General features: G+C 35.3%; 1 protein-coding gene across 1 annotated transcript; it reads right to left on the bottom strand.

Annotated features, from left to right (window-relative positions):
* Positions 1 to 15,170: 15,170 nt before the first annotated feature.
* On the bottom strand, positions 15,171 to 18,624 carry LOC132639246 (uncharacterized). The gene is made up of 7 exons (XM_060355709.1): positions 18,202 to 18,624; positions 17,635 to 18,113; positions 17,343 to 17,565; positions 16,795 to 17,252; positions 16,646 to 16,737; positions 16,154 to 16,339; positions 15,171 to 16,042 (listed from the first exon to the last, which is right to left on the bottom strand). Exons 1-7 carry the CDS (start codon positions 18,622 to 18,624, stop codon positions 15,171 to 15,173), a joined length of 2,733 nt encoding a protein of 910 aa, XP_060211692.1.

Below are 18,624 nucleotides of genomic sequence, written 5' to 3' on the forward strand. Positions count from 1 at the left end.
GAACGGCTTTCAAAACGCCAATCGGAACATCTCTGTATAGATTAGTCTTTGGAAAAACTTGTCATTTAATTGTTGAATTAGAACACAAAGATTTTTGGGCGTTAAGAGCACTAAATTATGAATTAACCTCTGCTGGAAAAAATAGATTTCTCCAAATTAATGAATTAGAAGAAATGAGGTTGGGAGCCTATGAAAATACGAGAATTTTTAAAGAAAAAAAATGGCATGACAGTTTGATCCGACCAAAGAGTTTTAAAATTGGAGATTTGGTACTTCTTTATAATAGAAGGCTTAGGCTATTTCCAGGAAAACTAAAATCCCGGTGGACAGGTCCTTACAATGTTACAAATGTCACTTCATATGAAGCTATTGAAATTCAACAGATCAATGGAAGAAACAAGTTTAAGGTAAATGGTCACAGGTTGAAATTATATTTTGGAGGACAATTTGAGGATCAACCATCGGTGACTCTGATTAAATAATGAATCAAGAAGTCAATAAGTCGAGCTGACGACATTAAACTCAGAACTCCTATTTCCAACCCGTAGCCATTGATGGTGAAGCAATGGAACCTCATAAGTCCAATATAAATTTGCATCAATAAATTGCTTAACCAATTAATATTGTTAATATCCAGGTTAGTGTACAACCGGAGCATTGTTGACACCCAATTTTGTCTCGCCTCTCCTCCGAAATACCTATTTACGCTTCTAATATTTTTGGAAAATTTAAAAAAATATATATTTATATTTTTTACTATAATCAATACCGGCGTTTCATTATTCTATTACAGTTACTAGCCATCATCATTATTATTATTATTATTATTATTATTATTATTATTATTATTATTATTATTATTATTATTATTATTATTATTATTATTATTATTCACAGTTTTTATCATTTCGGCATTTTACCAGCTTGCGCACACGCATCGCATTTTACCTTTGCATAATTAAATAATAGCGTGGATTTTTGAAATATTATTGCACGGCTATTACAACGCCATTTTCTATTATCTAAGCATTAATAATTGCATATTTTATATTGAGCAATATTTTAACACAAGTTATTTAAATAGGTCGTTTATTTAAATGTAGTAGCCCAATCAACTCATACAATTTTCAGACCAGTCCACATTTTTATTCCAGCCCACATTTTAATTCACCCCAGCCCAAATAATTACACTACCAGCCCATACCCAGTCCAAATCCCGACCCGACCCGGGCGGCCCAATTCTCATTTAACAAGGGAAGGGTTTCCCTCATATTTTCCTCACCAGCCGCCCCATCCCCTGTTCCCTCTCTCTCTCTCTCTCCCCCTCCATTCTCTCCCTTCGTCTCCCATCTCCCCCCCACGCCTCTGCCACTCCACCATGCCCTGTTCCCCACGCTCACTGCCACCCCACTCCTCTGGTCCTCCATTTCCCCTTGTCCCCCCGCTCCTCTCTCTCTCCTCACTCGTTTTCTCCTTAGCAAACCCTAACTGTTTCCTATAAATACTCGCTTCAAGTTCCATTTTGAGGGAGATTTTTTGGATAGCCAGAAATTTGATAAGAGAAGTCTCAACCATCGAGTCCCCGAAAACAAGAAGTTTTTAACCATAAAATTTCAATTGAGCCTAGTCTGTCTTTTGCGGATCTTAAATTTCTTTTCTGTTCCGTTCTGTTTGAGTGAGTCGAGGCTTTAGAAACGAAAGTTCGACTCTGTTGTAGACGAAAATCGCACTAAAAAAGGGCCCTAGTATCTTTCGAATTCGAGGTATATCGGAGATTCGAGCCTCATTTCGCTGCACCCGAAGAAGGTAATACACCTTCTATTAGTTATTCTTTAGTAAATGTTCGAATGCTTATACTACTTATGTGATTCGTTGGATCAGTTATGATTTGTGTTCCTATTTGTGTTCGCTTTAGTTGTATTATGCATGTTTGAGCTTAATTTAATCCTGTGCCTAATTCTGTAATTGTCCAGTTCTATGTTAGGTACCAATTTGGATTAATCATGTGTTTATTAGGTCCACATTGCTTATTTGGTCTTCATTTGATTGGTTCCGTATATTAGTTTGTAGCTTGCTAATGATGTGCATGTGCTTACCTTCAGTTTGTTCCGTATGATTCATTATATGTTTTTGTTTCGATTAGCCATATGTATTCAGCTTATAGTAGTTTGAGTATAGTTTGCACGCTCAATAATGATTGGACACAGTTTAGTTTGGGTTTATTATTATTCCCTATACTAGTTTAGCAGAAATCCTGTTGACATAATCATGTTTACTCAGATGTTTAATAGTTCAAAAAAATGTGAATGCTATTTCAGTTTGATGCCTCTTTCATATTGGCTTAGCATAAGCATATTTGCCTTTTTGTGCTTCTTTAGTTTGTTGGTCTCAGTTTGACTTGAGCCTTGTTTGTCATTTGTGTCATGGTAATCTAACTTAAAATATGGCAATCACTCTCCTGATTTTTGATTGGAACATGTTTGTTAAGGTAAGCTGGAAATTAAGAGATGAGTTTAACATGGTGGACTAGGTCATAAACCCATATCTTGGATCTCATTTATTTATGCTTAAAACGCCAGCCTTTGTCCATTTAGTGAAGTAATCTTCAAATAGTTTCCTAGATAAGTCTAAATGGAGGTTGATAAAGAAATAAACCTAGTCTAATTCCCTGTGGATGTGTAATATCTCTGAGTAAGTATACTTTCTGTTTTAAATGGTTAAAGGATCATCATGTCATAACTGTGTAAGATTAACTTCATAATGCTTTCTTTTCCTTTCCACCTGATTGACTATGTACAGTATGTATATTGTGGATCCTGTCTAACAATTTGGACTAGTTTTTAAATGATATGTGTGGTTTCGGCAGAATGTTGTTTATTTCCAAAAGAGATATTGTTGATAAGATCTCTATCTTTATTAAGCCTAAAACTGCCTGTTTGAAACTAAGAGACATATTAATTGATTCAAAGTGTTTGAGATTTTGTATGCTCCCTGTATGCCTTGTTTTCCTAAGTATGAAACTCCTGCCATCTGGTTCACTGTTAGTTCAAATGATCAGAAAGTCCCAGAAAGTCTAGTTTCAGTATTTTTAAACTCTCGTCGATGTTCTACTAAATTTGGAAAGCTATCTGATATGCTTCGCCTAATAAAATAATAAGTTTTATGCCACATGATCATTCTTGTTGAACCTAAATTTGCTTGTGCATTCAAGGACATTGTATGAGTTAAAAGGTTATGTAATCTCGCATGATACTCTGTCTTGGTCCTGTGAAGGTTAAGGTCATTAGGTCTCACTGGTATGACTAAAAAGGAATATCAAAGAGTATGCTGATATAGTTTATTTGCTGTATACTGATCTGGTAGTTGGTGTGTTTTCATTTTTTTTATCCTTTGACAATGCCTATATAGGATTCTTTACGTGTGAAATGACTTGGCACGATTGCTCTTTCTTATTTCTTCTTTATATGACTGAATGGCTATAGTTTGTAGGGAGTATATGTTCACATATACAAAGTATATTCAACTCTGTACACCTATCCTGACATGTGTATGTTAGTATGTCTAATGTATATTGAAAGTATCATCCTAGACAGTCAATTCTACCATTAAGTATTGAGGATGTTGGAATTCCTTTCTCTATTCGATGGACCTCTGTTCAAAATGTGGAATATGACTTTGCTGGGCTTAAGTTATTCAGTAATGTGAAACAAATCATATGGGCTTCAGTTGTTTTTCTTTATCGTTGTCTTATTTGAGCTTGCACATTTTCTCTAATTGTCTTATTGTTGCGTTATGTGCTAATTCAATTTGCGTACTTAGTTTCTTTATTTATGTCCTAATCCGTTATTATATACTAATTCTTTTTCTTTCGTTTTTATGCATGACCATCGCATACGAGTCATACGAGTCCGAGAGACTCGTTTTTCTTCCACATTTGGCGTTGGGCTAAAAGCCCAACATGACCTCTCTCTGTCCAGTTCCAATCCGCAGCCTGCAGAAAAAAAAAATGTTGTTGGGCCGAGGCCCAAATGGCAGAATATATGGCAGCATATACACAAAAGAAAGAAACGAATTTTGGGCCAAAGCCCAATAGCATGAATAGTATCGCAGCAGTTGGACCTTAATGGGCCAGATCCATTTGAGTGTTGTGTATTTTTGCTTTGTGTGACTAACATCTCATCTCATTTTGTTATTCTAGATGAATTCTAGTAAATTAGCGGGGTTTGGTTTTAGTAATGGGTGTTTAATTTAAGGAAAACTATTAATTAGTTCCATAAGTTTTATTTTTCTTCCTTTACGTTAAAGTTAAATATAGTATTTATAATATACACTTTTAGAATAATTGATTTTCAATAGAGTAAATTCATATTTTTTTTGAGTCAAAGGAATCCTATTTACGATCTGGGGAATTTTAAAAACGTCACTAAAGAATATTTTGTAAACATCTTTTAAGTTTATCCAATAATATACTCCTTTTAGCCAAGTATAGTTAATATAAAAGAACGAAAACTCATACCCTATCCATCACATTTTAAAGAAAATAAGTTTAGGTATTTTTACATCACCATATTGATATAATACAAAATTTTGTCTGAAGTTCACATTTTGCTATAGCGAGTTGTTATACTTTTGCAAGTCTTATTTTCAAGAACATTATTACATTTTCATTCAAGGTTTTAGCATGTCCAAGTTTTATTTTAAATAGCCTTTAAAATCTTCTTTTATGCAATACATCATATTTTCTACAAGTATTATTTCAAACGACATCATTATTACTTTCATTTAAAGTCTTAGCGATATTTATAAGTCCTATTTTAAAAAAATGGCATTTTAAGTTTTCCTTTATATTATATTTTCTGTAAATCTTATTTTCACTAATATTATTTTCCTTTTAAAATTTTAGCAACATTTGTGAACCATTTTAAAATTTAAACATTATATTTTACTCTTAATTAATTAACCTAAGTTAGCCGGATAACCGTAAGTTAACGGATTCTAAAGGATGCCTAACCCCTTCCCTTTAGGATAATATAGAGCCCTTACCTAGAATCACCCTGGTTAAGCAGACTATTAATTGAGGTTTAGTTTTAACTTTGCCTTAGTTAACCTCTAGGTGTCCTAATTCACCGTTAAATTAATTAGGTGGCGACTCCTTAAAATAAAACAAACAGGAATCACCAATATGTTGTACCCAAACCATAACCCGGTTAAAACGGGGTGTAACAAGCATCTCATGAAAGCCTCTACAAAAGCAGAGTCACCTACAAAAGAGTAATTCCATGGTGATCGGTATGCCTAAGTAACTGGTTGGTTAACCAATTTACTGTACAAGTTAATTACTGGCTCAGGTAATTTTTTGGTTTATAATAAACCAAGATCAAATAACTAATAACGTCTTGAATTAGTCAGTCTAATATAGACATGTGAGTTCACAGTTATTTTAAGCCTATAATATAGATGTCTTTCTTTTTAAAGTATGTTTTTGTGTGCATGTGTGTGTGTGTATATATATATATATATATATACATATTAGTTAGAACATAAGTTTTATTTTATCTTAAAAAAAATGGAGGTGGAGTTGGAGGACTCGTTTAAGCTGATTTTCATCTGGAAGAATGAAAAGCTCAAGTGTGGGGAGACTTTCTGGATCTAATCCACCTGTTTTTGTGTATATATGCATATGCTACTTCTGTTTAGGCTATATATATATATATATATATATATATATATATATATATATATATATATATATATATATATATATATATATATATATATATATATATATATATATTGTAGTAGGTGAAAAAAGAAGATGGAATATGGGAAATACTTTAATACCTCAAAGTAGGTAATATTGTATTCCTCTCTAACAATGATTAGGAACTAGTAATGGGTAACTTTTTGATGGGACCAAGAACTAAAAAAAAAAGTTTTCTTTATATAAAACTATGTTATGGCATAAATAAGGTGTGGGACTGCAGTTTCTTTCAAGCTTTCTTCTGCAGTTGTAAATTTGAAGCCAAAAATATTTTTACTTTATTTATAAATATTATATATGTATTTCTTTAAACTTGATCTTGTTGTAGGTATTAAAAGTTCTTTACATGATGTTCAAGATTATTTTCTTTTTACCTTTACCAAATGATTTTCATGTCTATGATTTTGATTTTGTGAAAGAAAGAGTAATCGTCTTCAACTCAAGAAATCATTGGAATTGAGAAAAGTTATGATCACCAAACGGGAAGAATCGTTCTATTAGCTAGAACTTGCTCTTAATGTTTTTCAAGGCGAAATAATGGATGACACTTATTTTTGAAAAATGATATTAAGCCTTCTTTCATAGCCTATTTTAACCTTTTCATTTTTACCCAAGCATACACATTTTCCCTTTTAGAACCCTTCTTTGAGCCATAATATATATTAGTGGAGATAAACATAAGGAGCTAGCCTATGGACAAGACTGTGATACTCAATGAATAAGTGATCATAAATTTATCAATTCTAAAAGATTCAGGATAAAAAAGAGTGCAAGTTCTTTCTGATCAAAGCGGAATTCAGAAATCAGGAAAAATATTTGGTGAACTTAAAAAGGTTAGATTATATTGAGCATTATGAAAAAAAATTATTTCTGAATAATTTTTCTATCCTATAAAGATCATTGATTTTAAATGTTTGAAAATTATCTTTTTCCTAGAGGACGAGCAAAAATTCAAGTATGGGGCAGTTTGATGGATATAAATTATTCATGATATTTTGTATATAAAAATAATTTTTTAAATAAAACATGTATAAATATATCCTATTCTCGAATATTTTCTGACAAATTCTACTGGAAGAAGAGTACTGCAGAAGAATAGATAAGAAAAAAATTGTCAAAGAGTTCAATAGGTGCAACCACGAATTCATAAGTCATAACCGTGGAGTTTTACATGTGGGAATTACAAAAGACAACATTGAGAGAAGTTGCATAATCTCACACCCATCAAGTGTTGAAATCCACGGGTGTCACCGCCACTTTTATACTCAGACCCGTCAACTATGGGCATCAAGAAAGAAGTTGCAAAATTCACGGGTGCGACTACCATTGTTATACTCTCACCCGTCAAGTAAGGTCACGGATGTGAGCACTACTTCAAGGAATGCATTCATATGGGGGAGACACTACATTTTCCTATAAATAGATGCATCACTTTTCTTACAAATCATCCAATTATTTAGAAGACAAAGTGTTAATCTTATTCTATTCTCTTTTCTTTCTCTTGTAGTAACAATATTTATCCAAGTCTTTCAATATTTATAGTTTCTTAAATACATATTTTCTCTTTTCTAACTCCATAATGGAGTAATCTCTTTTTGTTGGGATAGTTGAAGAAACTTGGTGTAATGTTATATTATCTTATTTTAGTTATTCCTCGTCTTGATATTATTTAAGTGTCATACTTTGTGTTGGAATGATATGTTCTACTAATCATTATCGTTACTCAGTATATTTTGTGTTATGATTATAGTTATATTAATTTGTACTTCTAACAAGGAGGGAAATTAATATACTACAATAATCGCATATTTAATAATTTTTAGTCATCTATTATTCCAAATCTTTGAACTTGCTTCTTTTAATCCAAATTCTCACGGGGGGGGGGGGGGGGTTATTTCAAGTTAGTTCTTAGGTTTAAATCTTTATCTTATTTCTTTCCGTCCTAATTCTCACGGAGGAACAGTCTCAAATAAGTTTATTGATTTGAGGGATCTCTATATTATTTCTTTCAATTCTAATTCTCGCGGAGGGATTGTTTCAAATAAGTTTATTGATTTAAGGACTAATCGCAAGAGGTCTTTATTCCTCGTAACACAAATCAAGTCTAGGAACTATTTCTACTATTTTGTGGAATTTACTAAAAAAAGGTTTTATTGTCATATATACACTAAGTGGATTCAACGACTCCCAACTCTTTCTTTTAAGATAATCTTTTGAAAGTTGTTTCTTTTGTTAAAGTAATTTACAAATTTAAGTCACTACTCTCCTTTCATCAATCTGATTCTCTCAAATAGCAGCAAAAATACTACAAGTCTATAGCATAGTTTTTTCAATATCTGTGGGACGATATCTTAAACTATATTAGAATTTGACAGAGTACGAGCGAAATTTCCTATGCACTTTGGCCTGTCACTTTTCCAAATATGGTAATTACTGCCATTTAAACAAACCATCTTGTTCATATTTGCCTCTATCATTCAAATAGACAATCAATATAACCGATTATAACCACAAGCTCTAATACCACTTTGTTGGGAAGAACACATGTAAATACCAAATTGCACGATGAGGTAACAGCGGAAGAAATACCAAAGTCAAAACTTCTCATACTATTTGAACCAAGAGAACACAATAAACACTAGCACAGATGGAAATCCGAACGACAACTATACCAACAACAAAATAGCAAAGCAAGCAAAAATAAATCAATGCAAGAGACACCAAATTTACGTGGTAAAACCCTCTTCAAGGTGAAGACGAAACATCCACGGGACTTCCGGCACACAAAAGCTCCACTAATAATCACAAAGAGTTACAATAATGTTCTCCAAATGTCTACAACATCAACTCCAAGCACGGAGCAACAATACATAAAAGATAACACCAAAACTAGTGAAGAAAGGAGAGAAATCACCCCCAAAAATGAGCTACTGTTCGTACTAAAAAACTGGAGCTACAAACCATAAAATCCAATCTCCACCGTTGAAATAACCAGATGTTGAGAAGCCCCAATTCAAATTTCAGCACGATCCAATGGTTAACAAATCGGAAAACGCAATTTGAAGCGGACTGCTGTAGCAGAAAATTTCTAGATGAAAATCTGTTTTCTCTCTCACGTTTTCCTCTCTATGTGGATGCTATGAATTCGCTCTTGTGTTTTGAAAATAAGACCAAAGTTGATCCTATATACAGAGGATTTTAGGGTAAAAGTGGCCTGGTCCAAATTGGATTGGGTTTTATTAATCTAATTCCACATAGGAAGGGAAAATCCAAAAACCCAATACCTTATACCTGTCAGGATTATGCTTTATACTAGATAGTCTCCATAAGGAATATGCCTCGCGTGTACAAGAATCACGAAGAGAGTAGAATAATCGTCGATCAACTTGTGCCAAGTTCAGTTATTTACGATTAGGAGATCACAAAAAAGCTATGAGATTATGTCAAGTCATGTGTTATGTGGATAGTGTCATTGCACGAGACTCCAATCTTTAGGTTGTTGGTCAAAGATTTAGCTCACAATAATACTATGAGTATTTTCAGGAAGTACCACCAAAACGAAATCAAGTATGGGAAGTTTAGTTCATGTTGAGGTACAGAAGGGAATAAAGGTAAGGGAAGTTCACCGCTTAACAAATCTAGGAGTTCACTCTTGGACTCAAAAGAGTGGAATTGTTGTTCAGAATAGAGCTGAATCCTCCTTAGTAGCCGAAGTAAAAGAAAAACAGTTTGATGATCGCTACTTATTACAGTTGAAAGATGGAATTCACAAGCATAAGAAAATGACTTTCAAACAAGGGAGAGATGATGGTACTTTAAGGTACCAAGGCAGATTATGTGTCCCAGATATGGAGGGACTTGGAGAGAGGATTATGTCAGAAACACACAGTTCCATGTATTCCATTTGTCCAGGTTCCACAAAGATGTATCATGATCTCAAGGAGATTTAGAGGGTGTTTGCATTGGCTTTTAAAAAGTTTCTTATAAGCTAAAAGTCAAAAGCCATAAGTTAGGAATACCCAACTTTTAGCTTTTGGCTTATTTTTGTACTTTTCATGTCTAAAAGTAAGTGCTTTTACTCCGCCCAGTAGGACGATTCCTTTATATATTCCCCATTAAGGGATATGGATCCATTCATGTCATGTTTATATCTTGTACCCCGGCAAGGTATAAGATGGCTTAGCTGATCGGGAAGAGATCAGACGCCACGTGTTAATGTAGTGGTTACATGTCGGTTATACTAATGCTCTCCCACAGATATTTTACTCATGTTATATATATATATATATATATATATATATATATATATATATATATATATATATATATATTCATGTTCATGCCCGTGACCAGGTTTAAGTTTCAGTTTCAACTCTTATCATGTTATTTCATGTACCCTGCTTATTTCATTCAGTACCTTACATACCAGTACATTCAATGTGTTGTCGTTCCTTTTCTATTGCTAGGGGCCCTGCATTTCACGATGCAGGTACAGATTTACAGAACGCTGCTTCTGCTCAGTAGGATTTGCTCGTATCAGCTTGTTGGTGAGCCCCATCTTATTCAGGGTGTTATATTTATTTATTTTCATGTCATGTTTAGCAAGTTAAGGTATGTTGGGGGCTTTGTCCCAACAAGTATGTTTTACAGTTAAAATTCGTGATAGAGGTTTCATAGACTAGTCAGTCAGTCATGTCAGATACTCAGAGTTGTGCAGCCATCTTTGGCTCAGTTTATGATATTTCCGCATTCACTTTCTATACAAGTATTTATTTAAATATATTATGACTTCTCAGGTTTTGTTAAGGCTCATCATGTTTCATGTTACATTCTGCTCATGTTTATGCCCCATGTTGATTTAGCAAGCCATGTGGTTCACTCGGTCACATGCAGTCAGGCACTGAGTGCCGTGTTATGCCCAGGCCATGGTTCGGGGCGTGACAGTTAACCCAGAAGTACAGTAAGAAGGAATTGAACCAATGGAGAGTCATCATTTCCTAAGTGTGAACTACATATGACTGACTTTGGAAGAGGCCCGATATGTAACGAAAAGATTGATTGCTTTACAACATTCATGAAAGCACTTGCCTCTCTTTGGTGGGCCTTTACCTTTCAAATAGAAGAGAGGTAGTCGCGGCAGGAGAAGCACCCTTAAACCCTTGAGAGCACTCTACCCCGAGTTATATATTCAGGAAATTGTAAGCCTACATGGGACTCCAGTGTTAGTCATTCGAGAAAGTATGATCCCAAAGGGGAGATTTAATAACATGTCGTACTCCCGAACTATAGTATAGAACCATGAAAGCAGAAGAGCGAGATTTTTAAAGTATTGTGAGGGAGAGAGAGCTCGATGCGCGAGCTCAAAAGTGAGAGAGGATCTCGCTATAGGCCTCGCTCAACGAGGCACAGGGTACAAAAGTTTTGAAATCAGGAGGGCTCACTGAATGAAGCCCAAAGCGAGGCAGTACCTAGCTATAAGGTTTGCTGAGCAAGCTCCAAAGTGAGGCAGTACCTTGCTACAGGGATTGCTGAGTGAAGCACATGGAGAGGCTGCCCCTCGCTTTGTATATCGCTCAATAAGCCAGCCCATCTCGACCACAATCTTATAAATTCAACACTTAACCTGAAAACTCATCTTTCAGTCATTCTAACTTTGTAGAAAAAACTTTGAAGGACGTTTTCCTCTCCTCTCAACCTTCCACATTAAGGTAAGAACATTCCTACGATTCTTAATCAATTCAAGCACTAAATAGATGATTCTTAAAATGATTTTTAAACGAAAACATAGGATTTCCTAGGTAAATCCTTCTCAAGCAACCAAGTTAGGGTTTTGGTGTTCTTCGTCAAAAAAGCAATCTAGTTCGTTAGATGGAGCGAATACATGTATGTAAGGCTAACTCTCTATGTGTGAGAATGTTAAATTGATCTTGCGCATGCTCGTTCTTCATGATTACTACGAATTGCATCAAAAATAGAGATTATGCCCTAGTTTTATGAAAAACTTCAGCATTTCTATTCTTTAATGACATAGTTTCATAGTTGTTCATGATTTTCATTTCGAAAATCGTAAAATTAGTACATAATCAGTGTATGCTCATGTTTGACATATCAGGAGTCTCTGTCACAGACCACAAAATGCTTATTAATAGTAATAGACAAAATCCCATGAACTATTCATGAATTCATGTCTCAGTTCAGTATAGTAATAGTCAGTATTCCATATCAGAACCTCAGTATGATTTCATATTTCAGTATAGAAATTCTCAGTATCCCATGTCAGTATTACAGTATGACTCTTAGATTCATGTTAAGAACTGCAGAATGATTAACACAATTTAGATAAACAGGCGATTTCCCCATTTATTTAGCAAGGGGAAATTGTCATTATGATTTATATGTTCAGTTCAGTAATCCTTATTCCCAGTTTAGTTCAGTCTTAGTTTCAATTTCAATATCAGTATATTTCATGTTATTTGATTTGAGCTGCCATTTCCCCGAGCACTCCACAACTATTTATTCTTTCAGTTGGTTTTACACATAAGTACAATTCAAATGTACTTACGTCCCTTTTGCCTAGAGCCTGCATCGTGATTTACAGGACGACGGACGTGCTCGTTAGGACTTCATTGTATCAGCTGATTGGTGAACCCCACTTCCTTTAGGGCGTTTGATATTTGGCATAAATATCTAGATTTAGTGTCATTTGCACTTTACTTCTTAGCACTTTAATCGCAGTTTTTAATGTAAATTGTTGTATATGAGCTTATGTTGGTATGCTTGTATGAATAGGTACAACAAGGACCAATGAAGGGTATTCCGAGCAGTTTTTGATTGATTCCGAGGCTGTGCACGCTGGTTGAACGTTAGGAAGGAAGTTCCAACACTTGAAGGCAGAATCAGACCACTGAAGGATCTCATGCGCTGGCCATGCGTCACACAGCCAACGCACAAAAACGCCATCTCTGAATATCAGACAGGCCATGCGATGATCGTGTGCCGAACAAACAAAACACAATGAATGTCATGCACTGGCCATGCGACGAATAGCCAGCGCACAAGAGGCGTCAGTAATCCTAATTTGATCGGGATTGGGCCAACTTATCTCATATTTTCCCTAGCTTATAAATAGTCATTTTAAACATTACGTAGGTGGCTTAGATGATTTTTGAGACTTGTGAAACTCTTTCTAGGTTTTATTCCTCTTCTATTATTTTTCTTTACATTGAAACCCTATGTTATTCATGAATTCTAGCTTCCATTCTTGAATCATGTGTAACTAAACACCTAAATTTTGGGATTGTGGTTTAGCCATGAATATTGACGTTTGACAAGTATTTTAATCTTGGTAGCTTGTTCGTATGCAATTGTTTCTTTACTTCTGTGCTTAATTTCTTGATCGTCTGTGCAACAGTTGAGTTCTATTTACTAATTGATATATGTGCTTTTTTTTCCAAGAGTTCCATCCTTATGATGGAGGAATTAGGCATGACTCCAACTTGTATATTTACCAAAAATCGTAATTACACGGAGGAGGACATAGACCTTAGCCTCATTTACATAGTGGAGGTTGGATAAATCCATCCTACTTCCCATTTGTATACTAATATTAAGCTGAAAGTGCTGATTAGTATTGCCTCTACTGTTTGGTTGAAGCCAACAGTAAAAGGATACAAAGTACATCTAGAGGTGCCACAAAAATTCAAACAAGTCAGCTACCATTCGATATGAATTTATTTCTTTTGCTTCTAAATCTAAAATTTGGGAGCCCATCAAGTTCTAGCTTCATTGAAGCTCTAACCTTAGTAGGAAGGAGGGAAGCTTCAGTGAAGATAGTAGAAGTTTTTGAGTCTTCTCCCAAGTTAGCAAGTAGGTCCGCTGTAGAATTTCCCTCTCTGTATATATGTTTGAACTCAAAATCACCATGTCTAATTAATCTCTGAATCTTAACAATAATCTCAGTTAGTTGCCAGGGTGGTTTTAGCTTTTCTTTGATCATGTTGACGACCATAAGAGAATCAGATTCCACCATAACATTCCGAAAACCATTATCCTTACATATGTTAATCCCTTTCCAAATGGCCAATGCCTCGGCTATATTGTTGCTGCATTCCCCATAAAATTTAGCAAAGGCATAACTCATTATACCTCTGTGATCTCTTATGATGCCTCCTCCTCCAGCTGAACCTGGATTTCCTTTACTATAACCATCCACATTGAGCTTGACCCAATTAAAATTGGGTTTATACCAGTACACTTCCTGAGAGTGAGTTAGGTCTGAGCTTTTCCACCAAATTACATTTCTCCAACCAAGAAATAGGAAGTTGCAGATCAGGGAACTGTGCTTTAAGAATTAAAGAAATAAGATGGTTGACTTGTTGAATAATGTACCAAGATGACATCTTCTTTTCTTCAAACCTGGCCCGACACCTGTTTTTCCAGACTTCCCAGCATATAGCAATTGGTATACACTGAAGAATGCATGAGTGAACTTCATTCTTGCCTTTAGCTATCCACCATTTCATAGTTGACAATCTTATTTATCCCTGAACCAAACCAATACCACATGTATTGCAAAAGAATTCCCATACTTGTTTGGCAATTTTCCCTTCACTCAAGAGGTGTTCAGTGGTCTCTATTTTATGAACTGGACAACAATTACAAATAGAAGGAAGGTAGATTCCAAACCTTTTCACTGCATCATCCGAGGGGATCTTATTTTGTAAAGCCCTCATTAAGAAGAATGAGATCCTAAAAGGAACTCTTCTGTGCCAATTCTTTGAGCTAACAAGTGTTGATTCTCTTTTCCTTCTTACAATCTGCCAAGCAGTTTTGTTGCTGAATTTCCCTGTAAGATCAGGAGTCCAGATAGGCAAATCCTATCTCTCAGTGTTAAACTCAATGGTGATAATAGAGTTGATTACACTTTGAGGTAAAATCCTCCTGAGTTTCACAATATTCCAGGTATTACCCCTGTAGAAATCCTTGACCATAGTTTTTTTGGGAGTTCTTTGATTCTGAACTAGGTTTGCAATAGGACCTAGATCAGTCCAATTGTCCTACCAAAAAGATGTCTCTCCTTTGCCGATTTTCCATAGAATAGAGGGTTCCACCACTTTTTTGCTATCCATGAGCCTCTTCCATATGTGAGATTGTCCATAAGCCCATTTTCTAGCAACATGGTGATATCTTTTGCAGTATTTGGCCTCAAGAAATGATTTTAAGGTAGCATCTTGAGTCCTGAATTTCCACCACAATTTTGCTGAGAAAGTATTACAGATATCCCTAAGGGATCTGAAACCTGCACCTCCTTCACTGATTGGGAAACATAAGTCCTTCCAAGAGCACCATTTTTTCTTCTTTCTGTCTCCATCCATTCCCCAAAAAAATTGGCAATGATCATTTCTATCTGTTACAAAGCAGTCTTGGGAGGATATACAACAGATAATAAATATAGAGGAAGATCCTGGAGCACTGATTTAATAAGGACTGCCTTTCCTCCATAAGAAACAAGTTTTCCTTGCCATCCTTGTAGCCTTTTAGCAACTTTTGTCACCATAGTATTGAAATAAATAATTATTTTCCTCCCAACATAAATGGGGCATCCGAGATAGATCATAGGGAACTGGCAATGATTAAAACCAGTGATCCCTTTAATAATATTGATCCTGGGGTCATCTTCTTTAAAAGTCACATAGAATCCAGATTTTCTCTTGTTGATAAGTTGTCCAAAAACCTCTTCATATTTCCCCAATTTATTCATCAGCAGCTCTAGAGATTGGGGATCACATGAAGAGAATAAGATAGTATCATCTGCATAGCATAAATGAGAGATATTAGGGTCATTCTTATCCATGGAAAATGGAATAAAATTTGATTGAGTTAAAGAGTCCATCATTTTAGAAAACAATTTAGCTCCTATAATAAAGAGAAAGGGGGAAAGAGGATCTCCCTGTTTGATGCTTCTAGTGGAGCTGAAAAAACCATGTCTAGTGCCATTAATATTGACAGAATACCAGACATTAGTGATGAGTCTCCAAACACTGTCAATCCATCTCTCAAAGAACCTAAATTGTCTAAGTATTCTACAAAGATAATCCCAGGTAACCCTGTCATATGCTTTAGTCATGTCCAGTTTAAGCACCACATTGCCATGTGTAGAGGTTCTGTTGATGTTATGAACCATCTCTTGGGTTAACATGATATTGTCTGTGATTGATATGCCTTTGATGAAGTGCATGAGGCAACTGAGTCTTTGATTAACTAATTTTGAAAGGATCTTGACTGAAAAATTACTAAGACTAATAGGTCTTAGTTCAGTAAAAGTCTGAGGATTGTATACTTTTGGAATAAGTATTAGACAAGTATGAGTGAGGGCCTTAGGAATCTGATTACCTGCAAAAAAATCAAGAACCATTAGTACCAAATCATCTTTTATGATTTCCCAACAACTATGATAGAATTTCCCTGAGATCCCATCAGGGCCAGGAGCACTGTGGGAACTCATGGAATAAACCACATCTTTCAGTTCATCCACAGTTGGATTGGCAGTGAGACGATCATTATCATAGTCATTTAGTACTTTAGGAATGCAATTAACACTAGAAAAGTCAGTAGTAGAATTCTCTTTGGAGAATTGATTTGAAAAAAAGGATACAGCTTTATTAGCAATTTATTCATCGCCTTCAATCCAGCTTCCATCTTCTTTCCTCATCTTATTTAGCGATAGTCTCTTTTTCCTGCCTTTGGCAATAGAGTGGAAGAATTTGGAGTTGACTTCTCCTTCCACAAACCATTAGATTCCTGATTTTTATTTCCAATAAGCTTCCTGTTTTTTGTAAGCTTTGACAAAAAGAGCATTAGAATAATTCAGAGTAGCTCTATTACTCTCAGAATTGTCAATGAGGATCCTGCTTTCAATGTCATCCACATTCTTTTCCAAATCAGTAACTTGGTCAAAAATATTCCCCACGGAGTTTCTGGACCATTCAGACAGTTTCCCTCAAGTATTTTTCAGCTTTAGGTGGAATTTCCACATAGCTGAGCCCTGAACTTCACTATTCCAAGCATTTTCCACAGTCTTATAGAAATTCTCCTCCTCGGTCCATAAATCTAGGAATCTGAAATATTTAGTATGATTTCTCTGATTTGTGAGAGCAATAGTTAGGAGAAGAGAATGATCAGACCCTGTCCTTATTAGGTGATCAACCGAGGTCGAATCAAACAGGTTCATCCATTCATGATTAACTAGAACTCTATCCAATCTCTGCCAAACTCTCTTATCCGGAGACCATCCATTACACCAGATGAAATTGGATCCAGAGTATCCTGGATCCACCAGATCACATTCCATGATGCATTGCAGGAAAGAAAGACTTTTGGACATTCTATGAGGAGTACCACCTTGCTTCTCAGCAGGATCAGTAATATAATTAAAATCCCCAGCAATATACCAAGGTAAGTTATAATTTGCAGCAACATCTCTCAAGCTATCCTATAAATCTTCTCTAAGAACAGCTTCACATTTGGCATATACAGAGGTGATAATCAAATTGTTGCCCATCCAATTGATTTTGCAAGTAACTTGTTGGTCAGTTTCTTCTACCACACTACAATCTATTATATCATTCCAAAATAGCCATATTTGACTATTACAGTTGGCATATGCATTAGTGAATCCCAGTAATCTCTTGAATTTGTCTATTTGGTCAGCCTTATAGAAAGGCTCACTAATAGCTATGAAAGGTGGATGTTGAAGCCTGATGATTTGTTTAAGTCTGTCAAAAGTACCATTGGAGTTGATGCTTCTGATATTCCAAAATAAGGACTTAAACATTATAAACTAACTGGAGAGATTCATCTCCTGTGTGTTGTACACAGGCTGTTGTGTGGTGATCCTGCCACCTCTTTCTCTAGCATTTTGTCTTCCACCTCTGTTGTTGTTTCTGCCTCTTCCTCTGCCCCTAGGAGAAATATGAGTTTTGTCTATAATCTTGGCAAATTCTGAAGTAACATTTACATCAACCAATGCTTGAGAGCAAAAGGATCCGGTTAAGATATCGGCATGTTCATCACTGGAAAGATTCATATTGTCATGATTGTCTGAAAGGTCTTCACCATTAAAACTTTCACTGTCAACACTAACATAGTCGTCACTGACTTCAGTGCTCATTTCCTCTTCATAATCCTGATCTTCAGAACTATCCTCTTCTTCTTCCTCAGAAGATGATTCAGATTGATGTCCCTGTTTACTGATAAATATTTCATCACTTTCTTGGTCTTCTTCAAGACTAGTCCCACTGATGAGTTTGAGATAATTATGTTGAGCATCTCCAGGATCAATAGGGTAAGTCTCCTGTTGTGTGTAGTTGTCATCTTGTTTGGTAACTTCTTTTTTTGTTGTTATCTAATTGGTGATCACTTTGTTTGTTCAAAATTTTGACACTTGTTTTGGACTGTATGGTGATTTGGTTCCTATCCTGTGCTTTACTATTGAGATTAGTATCCTTCTGGTTTGTTGTTTTGGTGTCGGTATTGGGCTGTTGGGTGGAAATGTTCTTGTCTTGAGCCTTATTGTTGATAGTAGGACCCTTCTTTATGCAACTGGTTTGCCCTTTCTCTGTATTAGTACTTTGTTTGTAAAATAGCTTGCTTCCTTGGTCATCAATAGCCCCAGTGTGTTTTCTTCTGTTATTCTTCCTCTTTTTCTTTTCATTGACTTTATTAGTAATTTGATGATCACTTTGAGTCATATAATTACCATGATTGATTTCTTCAGCTCTCCCTTTTCCTTTCCCATAAACCTCAGGAAGTTTATTCTTTGTATTTTCCTCAGGTTCATGGATATATGTGCTTGGGAAAGACAT

This window comes from Lycium barbarum, chromosome 5 (assembly GCF_019175385.1).
Source record: "Lycium barbarum isolate Lr01 chromosome 5, ASM1917538v2, whole genome shotgun sequence".
Taxonomy (NCBI): Eukaryota; Viridiplantae; Streptophyta; class Magnoliopsida; order Solanales; family Solanaceae; genus Lycium; species Lycium barbarum.

Coding starts and splice junctions, on each gene's coding strand:
- LOC132639246 (XM_060355709.1), bottom strand. CDS start 18,624: ATGTCTTTCCCAAGCACATATATCCATGAACCTGAGGAAAATACAAAG. Junction 17,566..17,634: donor ATCACCACACAACAGCCTGT/GTACAACACACA, acceptor TTGGAATATCAG/AAGCATCAACTCCAATGGTA. Junction 16,738..16,794: donor GAAGTTCAGGGCTCAGCTAT/GTGGAAATTCCA, acceptor TGAATGGTCCAG/AAACTCCGTGGGGAATATTT.